The 21,360-nt window shown below is 41.0% G+C and overlaps 1 protein-coding gene across 1 annotated transcript in view; it reads right to left on the reverse strand.

The window, feature by feature from the left end:
- ROR1 (receptor tyrosine kinase like orphan receptor 1) overlaps positions 1-21,360 on the reverse strand; it is a 361,547-nt gene that overhangs the window by 107,338 nt on the left and 232,849 nt on the right. Inside the window, exons 3-4 of the mRNA XM_045547843.1 lie at positions 6,075-6,362; positions 5,317-5,347 (exon numbers count right to left, since the gene is read on the reverse strand). Coding sequence (XP_045403799.1) covers positions 5,317-5,347; positions 6,075-6,362 — 319 coding nt within the window. The remainder of the gene's footprint in view (positions 1-5,316; positions 5,348-6,074; positions 6,363-21,360) is intronic.

Genomic DNA, 21,360 nt, shown 5'->3' on the forward strand with positions numbered 1-21,360 from the left:
CTTACTACAAACCTATAGTAATCAAGATGGTGTGGAATTGAAAAAAGGACAGACATACAGACAAATGATCAGTTGGTTTTAACAGGGTGTCAAGACAATTCACTGGGTAAAGAATAGTCTTTTCAATAAATGGTATTGGGACAACTGGATATCCACATGCAAAAGAATGAACCCAGACCCCTACCTCACACTATATACAAGAATTAACTTGAAATGGACTAACAAGCCAAATGCGAGAGATAAAACTATAAACTCTAGAAGAAAACATAGGAGTAAGTCTTGCTGACCTTGCATTAGGCAATGGTTTTTCAAAAGCACAAAGAACCAAAAATAAGGTGTTAATAATAAACTGGACTTCATCAAAATTAAAAACTTTTGTGGTTCAGAATACACTATAAATGAAATGAAAAAACAACACATAGAATGAGAGAAAATATTTGCAATCATATATCTGATAAGGGTAAATATCTAAAATAAATAACTTTTATAATTCAAGAATAAAAAGACAAATAACTCAATTAAAAATGAGTATAGAATTTGAACAAACATTTCTCCAAAGAAAACACACAAATGGCCAATAAGTACATGGAAAGATGCTCAATATTGTTAGTCATTAGGAAAATGCAAAACCACAATGAGATATCACTTCACACCCACTAGGATGAAAATATCTCCTCCCCCACAAAAACTTGTACATGAATGATCACTGCAGCATTATTCAGAATAGGCAAAAAGTAGAAGCAACCCGAATGTCCATCAACAGATGAATGGATAAACAAAATGTGGTACATTCATACAATGGAATATTATTCAGTTCAAAAAAGGACGAAGTACTGATGCCTGCTACAATGTGGATGAACTTTGAAATCATAATGCTAGGTGACAGAAGCCAGACATAAAAGAACAAGTATTGTATGATTCTACTTATATGGAATCTTTAGAATAGGCAAATTCCTAGAGACAGAAAGTAAACTAAAAGCTGGGAGAAGTTTCTTTTTGAGATGATAAAAATATTCTAAAATAAAATAATAGTGAGGGTTGCACAACTCTGTGAATATAGCAAAAGCAGTGAGTTGTGTACTTTTTAAAAAGGTGAATTTAACAGTAAACTATTATATCTCAGTACAATACTATTAAAAAAAAAAAGAAAAAAAAAAGAAAAAGAAAGTTCCCTGCCGTAGGCCCACATACAAAAAACACACAGAGAATAAATGTGATGTGAGTAAAGAATACAAGAACTCCATGCCTCTTGGGAGCTGGCACTCAGTGCTAGGACAGTGTATCCAAAACCTTAAACATCCGCTCCTGAGACTGTCACTGTTCTGGCCCCAGGAAACATTTCTCTACATCTCTTGCTCTTTGTCCTTGGAACAGAAGGGGACTGTGATTGTACCCTGCAAAAGTTTTGTGTGTTGTAGCACTGCCACTGGAGGAGATGGACACTGCTTAGAGCCTAGGAAGAACTGCAGTGGCAGAAGCACTTCAGTAGGAGAAGAGAAAAATTAACCAACTTGTCAAATTCTTCCTCCCAGTTTGCACGTAATAGATTCTTGGACAACAAACTTTCATTCCCAATATTACCGAGCATCCATTTTCTTGATTTCCTTTATACGCCAATCAGTGCTTCCGAAAGCTCTAACAAATTAGAATAATATTTGCAAGAGTTTCACATGGCTGAGAAAAATTTTGCAGTATTAAGGGTTATGGGTTGAATTGTGTCTCCCCAAATTTGTATGTTGAAATATTAATCCCCCTCAATCTCAGAATGTGACCTTATTTGGAAATAGGGTCTTTACAGAGGTAATCAAGTTAAAATGAGGTCATCAGTGTGGGTCCTAATGCAATATGACTGGTGTCCTTATAAAAGGGGGAAATTTAGGGACACACAAGGGGAATGCCATGTGAACATCAAGGCAGAGGTCAGGGCGATATATCTACAAGCCAATGAATATGGAAAAATGCAGGCAAACTTCCAGAAGAAGAGAGAAATCCTTCCTGACAGACATCAGAAGGAACCAACCCTGTCGACACCTTGATCTCAGACTTCTAGCCTCCAGAACTGGGAGATACTAAATTTCTATTGCGTTAGCCAAACGGTTTGTGGTACTTCATTACAGCAGCCCGAGAAAATGAGTATGTTAAACAATTGAGATGACTCTTAAACTTGTGCTTACCCAGGATAACATGGGAAGCATGATACTCATTTATATGATGAAATAATAATATTTTGTAATATATTCTACAATAATGAGTATTTGTCATGTATGGTCCCATTTCTATGTATGAACATGGTACCTAAAATTTGTAGTTCATTTCCAAATTTAAGTTTCGCTTTAGGAATTTTATTGGTAACTATAGTTGCTCCTGGTTCAGGGGAGTGAAGTTTCTCCAAATTAAAATTCATTTTAAAAAGTAAGAATTACAATGACTCAATAAAATTTGTCTAATTTTGCATGGTTGACAATAGAATACACACTGTAAAAATCTTATACAAAACAACATAGGTAGCCATTTTGCTGAAATGAGCCAAAAAAGCTTTTTATGGAACTAATATATAGCAATCTATGAATTATTTATAATATCTCTGGTCCAGAAACAGAATATCCAGACATGCATAAGTAGTCATTTTAGATAGTTCCCAGCCTTTAGCCATTCAAAAAAGCCGAACTTTACATGTATTTATTCATTTTGGCTTTATGAAGGCATATTTGTCACCGTGAGAGGATAGAACATATTTTATGTAGCCATTTTGCTAGCTTGATTTATAACTTTTAAATATTTAGACGTATGGTATGTGGGCCTCCACTAGTACTCAGGCCCCAGGCTCTATAATTGTTAGGGGTGGGCCAGGACACAGCAAAGACAGAAGAAACGAAGCCCAAAGCTATGAACAGAAACCAAACAAAAATCTCAAACTTGCTCCTACCATAAACTAAAACACCATCCTGAAAGCTTTACAGGAAAACTTAATGCAGTCTCTTGGAGGAAGTGACAAGCGCCTTCCCGGGCCACAGTTCCAAGGGCCCTACAAGCCCTTCCTAGGCAGGAGTCATGTAGCCCTATTGCCTTAAGTGGCCTCAGCTCTCACCAGGTTTGAAGCACTTAATAAATACATCACAGCGTCCTGATGTTCTGAACGCTAGAGTTGTGTCATGGGTGTTCATTTAATTTCCTGCTTTGCAGTAAACTCTGTGCCACTTTCAAGTAAACAAGGCAATTTATAACTGCACTTCACTCCTCTTTTGGAAAAAGTAGTGTACAATTTGCCAAAAGGCCTTCAGAGGGCTCCTCAAGGAGGCGATATTCCCCAGGGCTATCATTTTGTTATCTTCTGCCTGTCCTCTGGTAGCCAGGGTTGGCTGCTTAGTGAGGGCTGTGAGGCCAGGGACAGGAACTAGCATTCTACTTGGGAGTTAGTCTTAGGAAGTGAGGAACCCTTAGAGACAGGGTAAGTGGTGGCAATTGAGAGAGGAGCAAAAAAACAGAAAATATTACTGGTTTCTAAGGGAAAGAGAAAAAGGGTATCAAAATGCCAACTAGGAACACCAAGGAGAGGATGGAGATTGAACTGAATAAGGCCCCATGGGATTTCCAACTTGGATTGTATTTTATTGTAACTCCCTGCAAGCAAACATGCAACTATATATTTCATGCTATTGCTTACAAACGTAATGGATGATCGGACGGCTAACATAAAACACAGGTGCCTGACATCAAAGGATACCTTTAATTGCGGTTGAGCACCTTTAAGGGACTTCAATACCCTCTCCATAGACATCAGTTGCAAAAGTGGTGTATTATCTTTGTATAAAATTAAAAACCATAAGGCACTTAGCCTGGGTTCATCAGAAAGATGGCAGCAAAGAAAGAATGAAAACTTCAAGAAGTAAGGACGTATACATGTTTAAAAATAATTTTCATAATAGAAAAAGAACTCTGACGTAAATACAATAGGCTGAAAGTCAACAACCCAGCGCTTAACAGTAAGGGCAGATTAGTGAACCACATAAATCAACTTGGGATGTAGATTATCAGCCACATTCGAAACACAGATTAACAGGAACAAATAAGATATCAGGGTGGGAGGCATTTTTACAGCAAGTAACAAAAGTTTTAATCTTTGTTTAAATAAGACTTCAAAAGGATTCCACATATACCCAATGGGTAGACCATTTAATAAAAAAAAAAAAAAAGATTAGTTTCAAGAAATATAAGGCACAGTGACCAAACTTCTGACCTGTTTGAAGATCAATCAACATTTTCTACCTGGGCAAGTAGAATGCAATTAGCACTTGGGTGATTTTAAAGACTCTTTTACAGTTGCCTTTAACTGGCTGATGAAATAGCCGAACAGTGTGGCTGAAGGCCAATGTTTATTTTTACCCATTACCTATTTTATTAATGGGATTGTGAGCCACTGGGCCTCCAGGCACACACAAATGTATTAAAATACCCCACACTGTAATTAAGTGGCACAGAGGGGATTGGAGCAAATTAAGTGGCTTTTATATTTACCTTGGGTGTAGTCGAGGTCAGACAGTTTGATGCTCTCATAACACAGCTTAGTAAATTTTACTTTGGAAGTCTACAGAATATGGAGGATATTTTCTTGCAGAGTAAGAGTTTTAATAAATGTATCTTTCTACCAAAATAAAAATATTCATAAAGAAAAATGCCCCAAGTAGATACTCTTAGAATAAAAGGTGAGAATTCCTTAGCCAGAACAAAGGACAAATGCAATAACAATATAGCATGGGATCTTTAGACTTCATTAACAAGGGACTGGAAATTAATCAATCAAACTTCCACATCACTCTCAATCCAGCTTGGGGTTTTCCTCCCCAATGTAAGTTAGAACTTCTGCCTCTGAGTTCTTTAAAGGGAGTGAAAAATACAGTGATCACCTAATTGTTGCCCTGATCAATAATTAAAGCATAAGAAATGCTTGCAGACACAAAACAGATGCTTTGAGCTGAGAGTACAAGTTCCCATGCCAGCACTCTATCATTTTTGTTTGATTTTACCAAAGCCATTGTTGCCACTAAATGTTTGATTCCTTTTAAAATAGTAAATAGAAGAAGATTTTTGCTTTGATCATTCAGAATCAACATTACTACACTTGACGTTACTGCCAATTCTGGTCTCCTGTGAATCTTCAGAGCAGAGAAAAAGCCAAATGGAATGAGGGCAGGGCAAAATAGAATGACATCTGGAAACTCAGTGCTTTGGCCGGAGCAGAGGACAACATTCCCTTTGCCCTAGAAAACGATGGTGAAACGCTTAGAAATGACAAGAGAGGAGATACAAGGTACTTACGAGTATCCTGGACTTGCAGTGGGAGGGGGGCCTGAAGAAATGAAAGAAAAACAAAAGAAACAGTCAGTCTGGGTTATTGTAGGGTGAGTGTGAGTGCAGTCAAACCATTACAAATTGAAGTTCTCAACCACCCAGAGGTGATATTTATTTTTCTGGAATTTATTGTTTTGCTCCAGTTTTCCCCAACCACCTCTATGAAAACAAAACAAAACAAAACCCAAAACAACAACATAGCAATGAGAACGTGCACAGTTTAGGGGCTGAAAAATGCTAAGACAAGTGAGAAAAAATGATTTAATGGAGTAGTCATCCTCAAACAATGCAGGGATTTTTCCAGTGGGTGGCTGAGTGACTGCAGGAGGGTGTAACCTGCGAGTGAGTGGGGGTTCCCTTCTAGTCTTTCATGGCAGCTGGACAGAAAAGGGGTACGCGTGCTGCAAATGTTCCCAGCATCTCTGGACACAGAGCATCTGTGCTGAGAAGAGCTCAATGGCATGATGGTTTGAAGCAGGAGATGTGGGGTCTGAAAGATCTAGATTCCATTCCTGCTCTGCTGGGTACTACCTGGGCAACATGGTAATTAACTACTGGGCCTTGGTTTACTTATTTGTAAAATGGGTATAATGTGTACCAGCTTTAGGGATGTGGGCATATAGTACATTCTCAGTGAGTGTGCGTTATCCTCTTGCTCATCACTCTGGCCATCCTACCATGCTGGGCTGAGGGCCAGAGGCCATCCCCAGTAGGAAGCTGCTTACCAAACTTGACAAACAAGACTCCAGTGGTAGAAACCACCTTCTTGCCATTCGTTGCCACACACTGGAAGTAGCCTGTGTCTGTGGTGTCGAGGTTTCTAATCCGCAGCCGAGAGCCATAGTTGGTCGCCCGAAAGGAGATTCTCCTGGGCTCCTGGACCACAGGCGCATCATTTTTGAACCAGCGGATGGTGGGAGGTGGATTCCCAGAGACTTTGCAGTGCAGTTCTGCTGTCTGGCCCAGGGACGTGGTGATGTTATTCATTGGCTCATCGAGGGTCAGGTAAGAATCTGTGAGCACATGGGAGAAGGAGGCAGGTGAGAGGGGCGGACAGCTGGAGAACACCTCTGAGCAGCCCAAATCCATGCCAGTGCTCCCAGGATCACAGCCGGCTGATCAGGAGAGGCACGTGGAGACAGACAGGGAATGAAATGATTCCAAGACCGCACGAGTACTAAACAATCACCCACAGAGCCTGCTGCTTGGAAGGAAATTTGTTACTAATCAAAATATAAAACCCAAAGCCTTCAAATGACTACACAGCACCCATGGATATATGTGCTTTCCCAGTTAAGACAAAATGAATTTTTATGCTTCAGATGATATTGGAATTGTTACAAATTCCAAAAACAGCAGATGTATTGGAATTGTTACAAATTCCAAAACGGCAAAAAAGAGGGGGAAAAAAGCAAAGTTCACCTCAAATTTCCCCACCCTAAAATAACACCATTCTTAACATTCTGGCAAACATCCTTCCAGCTTGTCCACTTTTGACAAGAAAGAAAGCATGAAAAACTGGAAAAAGCAGGAGGAACACATTTGAATCCACATGGCACAAGATCAGGAAGGATGCCTGAAACCTTCTTAGTGATGACATAAGAGTTATAAAGGCTAGGTCACTGGCAGACAAAGTGATGAGGCAATGGCCATTTCCATACTACTACTCATTTCAACCATAACATGTTACAGTATACAATTCATTCAATTATATATAGAGAGAGATTCAATTCAATATATAATACCATGCAGATATTAGTACAGATATTAGTTGTACAGTCTCATGAGTATTGACAAATGTAGCTACCCATAAAACCAATCCCCTATACTGCCGGAACATCAACTCCCCAGAAAGTTTCCTCCATCCTTTGTCGTCAGTTTCTGCTCCCCACCACTCCTTCCCACCCCACCCCCAGGCAACTACTGTTCTGATTTCTATCATCATAGATTAATGTTGCCTGTTCCAGAACCTCGTATAAATGGAATCATGCTGCATGCACACTTTGCAGTTGGTTTCTTTTAAGATTTATTGCATTAAAAATTTTAATAATGAAATAAGTTTTATTTAAGTTTATTCTTCAATAAATAGTGTTTAAACATCATATTAATATTAGTTGTGGAATCTACTTGCAGAGAAAATTTAATTTTTTAAAAAAATTGCTCTGTTATTCACACATACGAAGTTTTCTTTGGTTTCATTTCCCCTGACAACCCATCCTTGGATAGATCCCCCACCCTACCCTCCCAATGCTCTCTGTCCTTCCCTAGTTCCAAACCTGGGATGGCTTGTTCAGCAGCTGTCTTCACTGCAGAGCTACGAACGCCCTAAGGGCGGGCATGGGAATGTGTTGGTCTGAAATGTTCTATAATCGGTGTTGTCTGATTGGTAGCCACTGGCCACACATGGCTTATTGAGCTCATCAAATATGGATAGAGGAACTGAAAAAATGAATTTTTAAATTTAAATGTAAATAGGCACATGTGGCTAGTGGCTACTGTATTGGACAGTACAGGTAGAGCACAGTAAATTTGTTGAATTTAATGGAAGTTTATTGAGAAATAACTTTTTTTTTGAGCAATTTAACAGATAATTTAATTGCCCAAATGCCTGTAAAATGAGTTCATAAATACAAAAAAAAAAAAAAAAGGATCCAGTATTTGCTTTACTCCTCCACAAAAAATTGGAGAGGGGTATTGTTAATGTCTTGGTAGCCACACAGAAGTGTCACACGTGTGAATGGCATTTATCACATGTGCAGTAGAAAAGAGATTAAACATGACCATTCTGTTACCATAATGACACTTTTTGTCTCACTTAAGCCAATGAATAATTATCCTGCCAACAGAATCACAAGCCCATAAATGATCTTGCTAATGCTTTGCTTCCTTACATTTATATTTTGATCTCTATCTTTGGGCATGTTTCTGTAATCTATAAACAGCAATACTCAATCCATGAGCGTGTTTCCTCATGGACAGAGGCACACGTGCTCCTAAAATGTTTGAGGTATGCCCAGAAAGTAGGGAAACTAATTAGCAGTTGACTTTATGGAGTTATTATCATGGCTTTACAGCCCTACCTCATGCCTGGAGACTGGATAACTACGCACCCTCTGCTGAGAGTAACTTAGAAATAGCAATCACATAATAACGCCAATATAAGCATAGTGATTCATGTTTTACTGGACAGGTTCTAGAATTTGATTGCCTGGCTTTGAATCCCAGCCTCTCTGTGTGACTTTAGGCAAGTTACTTAACTTCTCTGTAGCTTGTCATTAACCAACTGAAAAATAGGAATAATAAAGAGGGTTCCACCTGGGAAAACTGTTAGAGGTGGATTAAAATTAAATGGGGTGATACCTGTGAGGCACTTAAAGCAGTGTTAAGCAAAAAGTAAGCACTCAAAAATGTTAATTAATGTTGTTACTATTGTTTTTATAATAATAACTTCTGTAGAATGCTTTTCAGATTACAGAATATTTTCACAGCTCGTGTCTCCTGTTACCCTCTAACAATCTGGGGAAGCAGGAAAGGCTCATTAATTACCATGATCTCCAGCTGCAGATGAGGAAATCACGTCTCAGAGGTTAGCTGACTTGCCCGATGGTCACACAGTAAACTGCCCAGAGCTTCCATCACCAATGACCTTCAATCCTTCGGCTCCTAAACAAAGTCCAACTGAGGCAGCTGGCCAACATGGTACCAATAACAGACTACTTTGAAATCCTACCATATGCCAGGGCTTTCCTTTGGTATTTACCTGCACAATAATGCTGCAAGGGAGGAGTCATCATCACTGTTTTACAGTGAGGAAACCTAGGATCAGAGAGGACAAGCAACTTGCCCAAGTCCTTGTGGCTGAACTGAGGTGCAATTTACACCTCTCTGGCTCCAAAACCTAGCTCTTTCCACTCCACCAAACTGCTTTGGTACCCTGAGCCCCACTGAGAGCTGGACAGAGTTGGAATGTTTTCCCTAAACCAGGGTGGGCCCTGGACACACACACACCCACAGGGCTGTGCGTTTCCCCTGACTCCAGCCAGGACTGTCTGGCTGATGGGTCTAAGTTTTAGCCATGGGTGCTCACTGGTATTCCAGCCATCCTCCAGAGACCAGGTACCTCACCTGAGCTGCTCTATATCATATCTACCTAACAACAAAAATGAGGGTTGCAAGGCACCTTGAAATCAGTGTAGTAGCTATGTTTCCAGACAGAACAAAGGAAATGTAAGCAAAATCTCTGTGTTTCCTAAACAAAGGAGCCTTGCCGCAAACAGGGAATTTACTTTTAACTTTTCACTGACAAAGAAGGCTCAAATTTGTTTGCCATCTGTAGCTGCTCACTTAGTAAGCAGAACTAATGAACAGTTTGGTCCACAGTTTGGCGAAGACCAGAAGCATCAGAACAGTCTTTTGCCTAAACACGAAAGCATTCTGTGACTGGAATAAACTAAAATGAAACGCACGTCTGTATCCCTGACTGCTTTCTCTCTTGTTGTTAACAAGCCCCTGGCCATGATCCATTCTCTTCCCAGAACCTGCTGGGCCCTTCCGTAGCAGCCTCGTGGGCCATGCTAGGGACCTGCTCTCCTCTCCACACTCAAAGTTCGGTGTGACCATTGCGGGTTCTGGACCAGCCATTCCTTTCGGAGAACACCTGGGCATCCCACTGGATGTCAGTACCAGTTCTGCCACTAACTAGCCACGTGTATCAGGCAGTCACTTTGCCTCCCTGGGCTTTGGATTCATAATCTATTACCAGCTGCTTTGGGGTCTGCTCATTCTGGGACTGTGTTTCAATCTGGGCAGCTGCAGAACCACTGGGTAGCAGGCAATAAGCAGGTGCCCACTGAGCTTGAATGCCAAAGAAATTTGGCCTCTACATATAAACCCGACTGTGTGCTGTTTTCAGTGGTTTGCTTCAATATCTCTGATAATCTGTGCTTGAGAGGGGGGAGATTTTTCATCCTTTTTACTGTCTTCCCTAGACTACAAATGCTGAGATGGCAGACTGGTGGGTGAGAGGTGGGGTATGATCTGGCTTGAGAGAAAAATCTTCAGTTCCTCTGAATCCACCTCTAGCTCTGTGTCCCTGAACAAACTATGACTTCCAATAGTAATACTGGTAGTAGTGATGACAATGACAAAAATGATGATATAATAATAAAGTGGTAACAGGTAACACCTAAATGGTATTTATTATCATGACAGGTATTGTTATAAACATTTTACACATGAGAAACCTAAGGCACAGAGAGGGTAAGAAAGTTGCCCAAGATCACACAGACAGTAGGTAGAAGTGGGATTCAAAACAAATTAGTTTGCCTCCAGAGTCCATGCTCTAGGATAGGAGTTTTTAAACTTTTGGTCTCAGACCCCTGCCTATATAATCTTTAAAATATTGAGGACCCCAAAGAGAAAATTTTAAAATATTTGTTTACTAATTTATTTAAAAATAAAAATATAACAATCGCATTACTTTTCTTTTTCTTTGTCCTTTTTTTTTTTTTTTTTTTGAGACAGAGTCTTGCTCTGTCACCCTGGCTAGAGTGCAGTGGCATCACAGCAACCTCAAACTCCTAGGCTCAAGCGATCCTTCTGCCTCAGCCTCCTGAGTAGCTAGGACTACAGGCGTGCACCACCACATCCAGTTAATTTGTTTTTCTACTTTCTATAGAGATAAGGTCTTGCTCTTGCTCAGGCTGGTCTTGAACTCCTGGCCTCAAGCAATCCTCCCACCTTGGCCTCCCAAAGTGCTAGGATTACAGGAGTGAGCCACTGCACCCAGCCAACATAAATATTTTAATAAAAATATTTAATGAAAAATAAATGTAATTTCCACACACATACCAAAAATAGTGAGGAGAATGGCATTTTTTTATATTATTGCAAATCTGTTATTTACATTAAAAGCAGACAGCTGGATTCTCCTGTTTCAGCATTCAATCTGTTGAGATATGTTGTTTTGGTTGAAGAAAATCTGGCTTCACACAGTTGGAAAAGAAAGTGGTATTTTAATAGTCTTTCAAATAATTTATATTTGATATTCTTTGATACTACACTAAAATTTGACAAGTGGTAGTTTCTTAAAGGTTAGTTGCAATGTAAAATCTGAACTTTATCAGTGCACTTTCCATAATCTGTTACACTAAAATGGATTGATTTATTTTGCACTTTGAATGGACTGTCTACCCATATATGATTTTGTAACAACATGCATTGCCCATTAAGAAAATACTTGTTCACTGAGTTATGTACATCTTCCAAATATAGATACATCTAACTATATAATATAGAAAAATTCATATTCATTAATATCACCACCAATCTCATCAGAAAAGATTGGGAAGCTGTCAAGCTTGTGGTCTTGGCTTAAAGTTTCCCAAAATTCTATATTTGCTTCAAAGTTCAAATTTCATTATTGGCAGCTAATATTATCTCCTATTTTCTTGTAAGTGGCAAGTTCATTTTGTTTATTTTTTCAGAATATACAAGAATACCTAACCATCATTTTTCAGTCTTTCTTTTAAGTAAGAAGTGGCTAGTTCAGCCCAGAATGCAAATGCTTTCCTTTGAGACAATCTAGTATTAGTACTTCAGTATTCTGCAGGAGTGCTTTATGTATACATTTTGCCATATGGAATATTGAAAAGATATGTACTCAAAGGTTAAGACTGAATAACATTAATAATTTTTGCTGCTTCACAGAAGACATTCTTAAGTGCAATTTTTTTTTTAAACTACAAGTATATGGCAGTGGAGAATACGATGACCACTAGTGCCACTGTCTTGTTTGTGCTAAGGCCCTAGCAGTTTTACCCACCATTGCTTTTGCACAATGAGGATGGGTAAAATGTGGTTCAGAGAATTTAGAACCAATCCCAGTGTTCCCAGCTAATAAAAGACAAACCCAGGACTTGGACTGCAAGCCCAGTGTTCTTTCCATCATACGCCACAGCTGCCCTTCCCGACCCCTCTGGATCCTAGGCTGGGGCGAGGCTTTCAGAACAAAATGGTTTAGCTCAGGCCCTGGGTACCATATGTCAGAGAGCAGAGAGCAGCTTGTATAGCATGTTTTCTACTTCTGAACAAGAAGTTTGGGACTTTGGGGCAATTCCAAATGATTGTGGCAGATCTGGGCAAAAGTTTGAGATTCCAAAAAAAAAAGTTTTTATAATGTAGGAAAATGAAATGCCAATATCCTTTTAGTGCCACCATTTCCCACCATTAATAATAGAAAGCAATGATCATAACTAACATTTTTTGAGCATTTACAAAGTACCAGGCACCATTCTGAGCCTCTTACATTAACTGTTTAAAACTTGAAAATAATCCTATGAGGTAGACACTATTATTACCCTCATTTTAGATATAAGAAAACTGAGACACACAGAGGTTAAGTAATTTCTCCAAGTCACACAGTCAGAAAGTGGCAGAGCCAGGACTCAAACTCAAGCCTTTGAACACCAAAGATGATACTATTACCTGATGCACCATTTCCCAATACACCCAGACTGAAATCTTTCATTTGTGCACTGCCCAAAACCAGGACTACAAAATGTTCTCGCCCTTTTTATGAGTCCATCCGGCACGTGACAATACCCACTGGTACCGAAAACAACTAAATCACCACTAGTTACTTATGATGTAACTGGAAGTCATCATCAAGAATGAGCTTTTTAAACACAGCACAGGCATCATTTATACTAAGGCTTAATCAACCTAAAAAGTGAGCTGCAAGGAAAAAGAAGTTAGTTTATGAGCTCTCTGGGCACTGAGACTCTATTTCCTCCTTTTTCCCTTTGTGTATTCCCCTTAGCACTCCATGTGTTATTGTGAACTTCGTAGGCATTTAATAAATGCTGGTTGATTAAGTAAATGGAAAGCTCAAGTGAATTTCAGGCAAATTAGCTTTGGAGACACCCCATTTATTACTAACCTGCTTGACAAGACGTCACATCCACAAATCCACAAATCCTTCCCAACGTTTATTACTTAATTTTCAAAGTGCCCCCCCCATCTCTCCTCAGGGAGAGAGGCGGGGCCGAGAGTTATAGTCCCATTTTGACAGGTGAGAGAGGCTGAGATACAAAAATGTAACAGTCCTTTGCCATGGCAACCCAGCCAGTCAAGCCGAGGAGCCAGTCACAATTAGGCGTAGGGCCTGGGTCTCAGTCTCAAAAGAGGCACATGCCAAAATCCTAGCCTCCTACATGACTGATCCTTTTCAGAAGAGGGAGGAGGTTCCCGACATGAAATAAAATGCTTAGCTAAACATAAAGGAAGGCTGCCAAACACAGTTAGGTCATCGCATTTGACTTTGAGAGAACATTCTGTTCACGCTATCAACCTGCATTCACTTTCAGCACACTTCACCATAAATACTTCTGACTCACTATCTCGGGAAATATTTTTTATCTTAATAAACTCAATGCAAAGCATAATCTAAATCAGCTTGCGCATTCTTGAGTCGGAGCCACAAGCTGCGTTTAATAAAAATCAGCCAGAATAGCAGGGGACTTCTGCATGACCACAGTTTGCTATCTGACACGGGGCCGCTGGGAAGTCCTGAGCATGCGGGGCTGGAGACAGGAGCAGGAGGTGGGCGAGCTGAAGGTGTGGAGGGAGCCTGAGGCCGCCAGAGGAGCCCACTTGCTGGGTCTTGGTTCCCACCGGACACCTCATCAGTGGCGCCGTTTACCCAAATGGACCATAGGTGGCACAGGAACTAAGAGCGTGGGCTCTGGACTTGGACCGCTTGGCTCCGCGTCCAAGCACCACCTCACCTCTTCCTTGCTGTTACTGAATCTCTCTAAGCCTCATTTTTCTCACCTGTAAAGCAAGGCTAATAATTCTGCTTACCAGTTAGAGATGTTGTGAGATTAAATGAGATAGTCTGTCTCTGGAACATCAAAAGTGTTCCAGAAAAACAAAAACAAAAACAACAAACTGATACCTGGGTCCCTCCCCTAGAGATTCTAATTGAATTGACTGGGGTGGAGTCCAGGCATAAGCGTTTTTTAGACCCTCCTTAAATGATTCTCCAGTATAGTCAATAGGAGAGAGAACACTTGGCTAGAGTAATTATAGCTACCATTTCCTGACCACTGATTCCTGCCTGCTTTCTCCTAAGCCCCGTAACTATTTACTCCTCAGAAATCCCCAGGAGGATTCTCCACTGCAATCCCTTTTCAGAAGAAGAAATGCTGAGACATGAAACATGTCACATTACTGATAAAGAGCGAAACTACATCACTGACCCAGACCTTTGCCTTGAACTCTCCAGCACCTGAACCCATGTCCCCAGCTAGGTACAGAGATGGCACGATGAAGATAAGCATTTTCTGGCTGAACAAATCTGCTGTAGACCAGGAGACATGATGGTTAAAAGTGAAAAGAAAAGAAGTGCTGTGTTGGGTCCCAGCCTAACACTCACGTTTTCTTGAGAACACAAGTACTAATGCCTCAAGCTGACCTCTGAGTAATAAAAGTGGCCTTAAAGAGTGTCCATTGGACCAAAGACAACAGACAGCCAATGATGCAGCTCCTTTTTGGGGGAGGGAAAACACACACATCAGGAAGGCTCTGCATATGTGCACTTAGAGCAAAACCCACTATAAATCTGGACTAGTGGGGAAAGGCAGCCCCCTTCGTATGTCTTTCCTTAGGAAGCTCAGTAAGTACACAGAACAACTCAAAGGACTTTAAGAAAACTTTGCTACCTAGAGGCTGTTGTAAAGGAATAAGTCATTTTTACAAGTAGGCCAATTGTATGTATTAATGAATGGCTCTTAAAAGCTCAGGGAAACTACTTTTTCTTCTTACATAAAGATCTATGCAGAATAAGAATGGCTGGTCTCCAGCATTTAGATTGCTATAATTAATAAAGGGGGGATGAGAAGGGAACCACATGTGCGGAGCACAGATTCTATCACACACTTTACATATATTGCTGCATTTTAGTCTTACCAGAACCCTGTTATGTATGCAGGTTTTTCTAGCCCCATTTTAAGGAAGACACCAAGGCTTATAGAGTTTTTAGCATAGCTAGGTTCGCCATCGCTGGGAATGGACCTTAATTCTCGTGGACACCCGTCTCCTGCCCCTACTCCCAACTTGTCCCCTCCTAACCAGGTGTTTTATACCCTCCTGTCATTAAGAACTTCTTCCACTATTAACTTACCTGAATCCATCCAGAGGACACCTCCTTCTCACACCAAAGATGCTATGATCTTTACCAGTCCTTATTTCTACTCCAGGAGCAGATTATCTAATAAGACCATCGGCAATCACCAACTAGGTTACTCTAGAGACTTTTTTTCTAGTTAGAAGTTTTTGTGGATGTTATAGATTGAATGTTTGTGGCCCCCTAAAAATCTACATGTTGAAATCTTAATCCCCAAGGTGAGGATATTGGGAAATGGAGCCTTGTGAGATGACAAGGTCATGAGTACAGAGCCCTCATGAATGGAATTTGTGCACCTCAGAGAGATCCCTTGCCCCTCCACTGTGTGAGGACACAGCAAGAAGACAGCTGTCCTATGAATCAGGAAGGGGCCCTCACCAGAACCTGACCATGCTGGCACCCTGATCTTGGACTCCCAGCCTCCAGAACTGTGAGCAATAAATTTCTGTTGTTTATCAGTCACCCAGTCTGTGGTAGTTTGCTGCAGCAGCCCAAACAGACTAAGACAGTGGACTTTTGAGGTTTATTCAATTTATTTTATCTCAATTTTTCAACCATTTTTATTATTTGTGGAGGGTATCATTTTGTTACTTCATATTTATCATATGTGCATGTTTCACTTAAATTTAAAAATAATGGGGATACTTAGAAGTTATGAGCAGAAACATACTTAACCATCAGGACAGTGACTTGATTTTGGTATAATCAAACTCTTCTAATTGAAATTTGGGACACAAAGCTTCTGGCTTAAGAGTTGGTCCCTTAGTCCTGGAGAAATAGCCCCAATCTTCTTTTCTTATTTAAAGTTGGGATTTTAAACTTCAAAATGGTAATTTTTTTTTAACTAAACCCCCATTTTCAGCTGAATGCTAGGAAGATAAGAAAATCCATGGGCCTAAGAACTCTTTAGGTATAGGGCATATCTACTTTCCAAGAAGTCAGTTGCAGCTTTTCCCAGCCCTGGAAAACCAAACCAAATAATAAAGACAAAACCACCAGCAATTACCTTGCTTAACTGTAACTCAGTAAGGTTCTCTTATTAGCAGGGTAATACACTGGTGAAGTTCCTGTCTCCTGAATGTTCTCTTTTATGAATGGCATAGTTTTGCCCTCAAGTTTTGAACCAAAATCCTCAACAATTAGAGATTATCTGCTCTATTGATTTTTTTTAAGAAAACAGAAAAGCACCAAAAAATCTGGATATGAAAACTGAGTGGGTACTATTTTCTTACTAGAAAGAGGCAAAAATCAATTAATATACAAGATTATGAACTTTGAGGATCTGGCCATGCCTTTTTCATTGTTGTAGTTCCTTAAACCTATTTATCAAATGCAGGCTTGCTAAAAATAGATGTATAAAATGCTTGATGAATAGACGAACAAATGGATTTCAGTATCTGTGCTGAAAGATCTCTCATCCTGGCTACAGAACCAAGTAGGCAGAGAGACAACCAGGATAAAGGGTGATCTGAGTATGTCTGGGGTGATAAAGAACCCTAGAAAGGGGAAACTTAACCTATTTTACAAGCCACAGGTGTCAGACAAGGGTTTCTAAAGGAGGTAACACTTAGTAATTGGTGGGACTTTGAAGGAGGAGGTAATATGGCCTCTGTCCTTCAGGAGCCCCATAAGATCTTGAAGGAAGGAGGAGATATTCCAGAAATCTAATTTGAAAGTACAAATCAGAGTGAGAGAAAAAGCTGAGTGTATGGTCAAGATGTTGAGTGTTGAAGGAGTTTGGGAGAGAGGGAAGCTGAGATCAAACCAGACCGACCCGGGTTATTGTGCAGTGATGGCAGAGTGGCCAGGCAGTTCCCTGACTCTTATCAGGCAGAGTGGGCAAGACCCAGTGCAGAGTGGAGAGTGAGAGAAAGCCCAGATTTCCTGTGGAATGTGCAGGCACTTAGAGGAAGGGAGGAAAAGAAAAGAGAAAGGAAGCAGAAGAAAAATCAGCAGATACTTAATTAAACACCTGTGTAGGCACAGAAAGGATACCTGTCCCATCTCGCCTGGACCTCATAAAGTTGTGATGGAAAAGAAACCTATAAAAATAATTGGAGCAAGGGAAGATGAAAGAAGAAGACTGTTTTACGCTCAGGAGGGAGTGAACATGTTTATCCATAGAAATCAGGGAAGAGGAGGGGTGCTTTAGCTGGGCCTTGATGGAGGGGAGAGGGCGGGCAGAGGACAGGAGCTGTGTAGTTGTTGGGAAGAGTAGGGTACACAAGCCTGATGCCACCCTTGGTGACATGTCCCGTGCATATCTGCTGAAGACTCCACAGCGCACTTCCCACAGATTCCTCCGTTCACTGTGTTTCTCCATGGGGGTCATCACTGACATTTTAGGTAGCAAAGTCCCTCCTCCTGCAGGACTGCTGGCACATGGCAGGGTGTTTAACGACCTAAGCCCGGGGCCAATAAATGTCAACTGTAACCCCTAATCATGGTGACAACTAAAATAGCACTACTCATATCCAACCACATTGAGGAGCCCTGGGGCATCTTTTTATCACAATCGTAATCACCATCATGTTAACTTAATGTGTCTAAACTTAGTTAAAACAAAACTGCTCTTGGAGATGTGCTTGTGGAAGCTCCCAGCTGTCCCCTCTTGCACCTCTCCAGTTCAGCTTTGTAAGGGGAGTCTGCTTTCAGGAGGTGGAGGTAGAGGAGATGGTATTCCCTGGGGAAAGGACTGGCTTGAGCAGAGGCTCAAAGGCATGAGTGTCTAGAATGGGTTTGCTTTAGGGGAAGGTATGGACAAAGCAGTAGTGGGCAAGAAGGGAGGTAAGACAACATGGGCCCAGACTGAGGAAAGCCCTAAAATAGTCATGAGGAATTCTGAGCCTCATATGGCCAGCAAAAGACAGCTTTCACACAATGCTGAGCAGGGAGCTGGGCTTTGGGAAGCATGAACTCAGCCCCCAGGGCTGGCGATAGTGCTGGTGAGGAGCTGTGGATGGAGATGAGAGTTGGCTAGGGTTCTGCTTTTGTGTCCCTATTTCTTCCTCCCCAAGTAGATATGACCTCAAACACCCAGGGAAAAGCAGATGCAGATCTCTGATGATGGATTTCCACCCGAGGTCACAATAAAAGGCTTTCTCCAATAGTTAAATATTTAGCCTCCCCCTTATTTCTTTACTATTAAAAAATAATGCTTCAATGTACACTCTTCTAAAATCTTTTTTTCCCTTTTGCATTATTTCCTTAGGTTATACTTCTACAAGTGTCTCTTGCTCCTTTTTGGCAGGGCCCCAGAGTACTCAGTCTATTTTTCCAGAGTGCTCGAGCAGCTTCTAGCACCCAGGAATTGTGCAATCAAATGAGACCTTGACCCTACCTGCTTGCCCACACTAACTTCTAGGGCACTGAATTTCACGGTTACCAAACCCTGTGAGTAATTGTGGCTAGGAGTAGCAAACCAGTTGGAATGGATGTAGCTGTCAGTGAAGCCAGAAACAAGCAATTGTCTGAAAACCATGGCTACTAACTCAAAGGAAGGCTCCTTGAGGCCAGGGATGAAGTGCTCATCTTCCTCATATCTCCCACGTGTGAAGAAGTATAAAGCAGAGATGTAGAAACATGTCTGCAAATTATTTGACACTCCTTCCATCAAAAGGTAGAGTCTATGTCCTCTTTCCTTGCACCTGGCAGGGCTTCTGTCGCTGCCTTGAAGAACAAAATGTAGCAGAAATGACACTGTATGAGTGACTTTAGAGGTCAGGCTAGAAAAGGTTTGGGGCAGTCCCTCTAGGAGCCTTCAGCTACCAGTTACCCCAAGGCCACCATGTGAAAGAGTTCTTGGAGAAAGAAAAAAAAAAAAAAAAAAGAGATGCCCTTGGGAACTCCAGCTGTTCAAGCCTTCAGCTGTTAGAGTTCTCTCAGCACAGACACTAGACATGTGAATGACGAAGTCTTTAAGATGACCTCAGCACCAGCCACCATCTGACGGCAACCATGTAGGAGACCCTGAGCAACAACCATGTTAATCTCAGTCAACTCCCAGAACCAGGAGAGATAATAATAATAAATGATTGCTATTTGAAGCCATTAAGTTTGGAGTGGTCTGTTATCTAGCAATACATAACTGATACACCACTCCCATTTGAGAGTCTAAGAAGTGAAATCAATTCTCTAGAATAGTAGATATTGATTGGAGATGTACCCATTATAACAGATTGTGTGCTAAGAAATGAAGGAAATAATTTACACAGTCCCTGCTTTCAAGGAGCTCCCAAGGGAAATATGATACCAACATAGATTATCACAGATACCAGAAAAGAGTGCCAAAGAAAGGCACAGGAAATATATGATGGGATAATATTTGGGAGATTCTTGGATGAACTTGCTGTGATGATGGGCTAGTAAAGTCAGCAAAGTGACTTCCAGATGGGGAACCCCCTGGAATAAAGGAAAAATATGCTTAAAGAACTTTGGTTCTACCACACTGTCAGTTTGTTGAGGTCAGAAAGCATTTATCCCAGCACATGTCATATAGCAGGAGCTTGCTCAATTTACTTAGTGGATGGATGGAAGGAAGGATGGAAGGATGGAAAGATGGAAGGATGGATGGATGGATGGATGGATGGAAGGATGGACGGATGGATGGATGGATGGAAAGATAGATGGATGGAAGGAGAGATGGAAGGATGGATGGATGGATGGAAGGAAGGATGGATGAATGGAAGGATAAAAGTATGGACAGATGGAAAGATAGATGGGGATAGATGGATGGCAGGTACCGGGAGCCAGCCTAGAAAGAACACTGGCTGGCCTGAGGGCCAGAAGGTCAGGGATCAAGTCCTGGCTGTGTGACTCTGGGTAAATCACTGATATTACATCTGTAGTCTTCAGTTTCTGCATCTGTCTAATGAGAGGATAGGACTAAAAGATCTCTTATGTTTGTTCCCAACTCAAACCTTCCAGGGTACCAAACAGTGAGTATGAACATCCATTTATGTGTTTATTTGGCCGTCTCTATAATCAAACAAATACACACTGAAGAGAAAGTATATGTCTTTGTTGCAACTTTTTACATCTAACAAGAACTAACTCAATGTTGTTTAAGAGGGTGAGGAGGGACAGATAAGGTGGATGGATAATTTAACATAGGATGCAAGGGGTTCTTGTGGAACTCTGGCAAGGAATCTGGGCAGGCCTTGGGAAGAACAGGAACCAAGAACTGGAAAGTTGCTGGCAGCCAGGTCAGGAATCTCCTTCCACCCCCAGTCTCTGATTCTCTCTATGAATCTGCTTCAATCTTTCTTTGCAAACCAACTTTCTTGGCTTCTCTAAGCACACAGTAGAAGATGAACACTCCATGACCACCAAGTTGATCTTCTGGCACTACCAGCAACTTAAAAACACTAACTGGCTGTCTCTAATTCTCAATTCCAAATTCCCAGGAAAGAGACTCTGATTGGCCCATCCTGGCTCAGAAGTCTTCTCTCTGGTCCAATGAGCTCTCACCAGATGGGCAAGGTTACAAATTCTAACACAGCTGCCGAAGGCTCATCATGATGGATCATGGGAGCAGCTATCAGACAGCAGGGGGTTATTATAGGCAACTTCCCTGAAAGGGATCTAATACAAAGTCTGAGAAAATGAAATAACCATTTTTGCATGGATTAGTGATAAGGATGAAAATTCTCTAATAAGCTGCTTTTTCAAGTGCATTAAAATCCTTTCCAAAGCCACTTTAGAAACTCTGATGAATTTCAGGAAAATCAGTTTATTTTCCAACTCATCTAGGTCCTGCACAAGCATACTTGTTTTCTAGCACCTTTAGGATGGTCCTGTGATCATTACAACAATGTAGGCTCATG

Source organism: Lemur catta, chromosome 3 (genome assembly GCF_020740605.2).
Source record: "Lemur catta isolate mLemCat1 chromosome 3, mLemCat1.pri, whole genome shotgun sequence".
Taxonomy (NCBI): Eukaryota; Metazoa; Chordata; class Mammalia; order Primates; family Lemuridae; genus Lemur; species Lemur catta.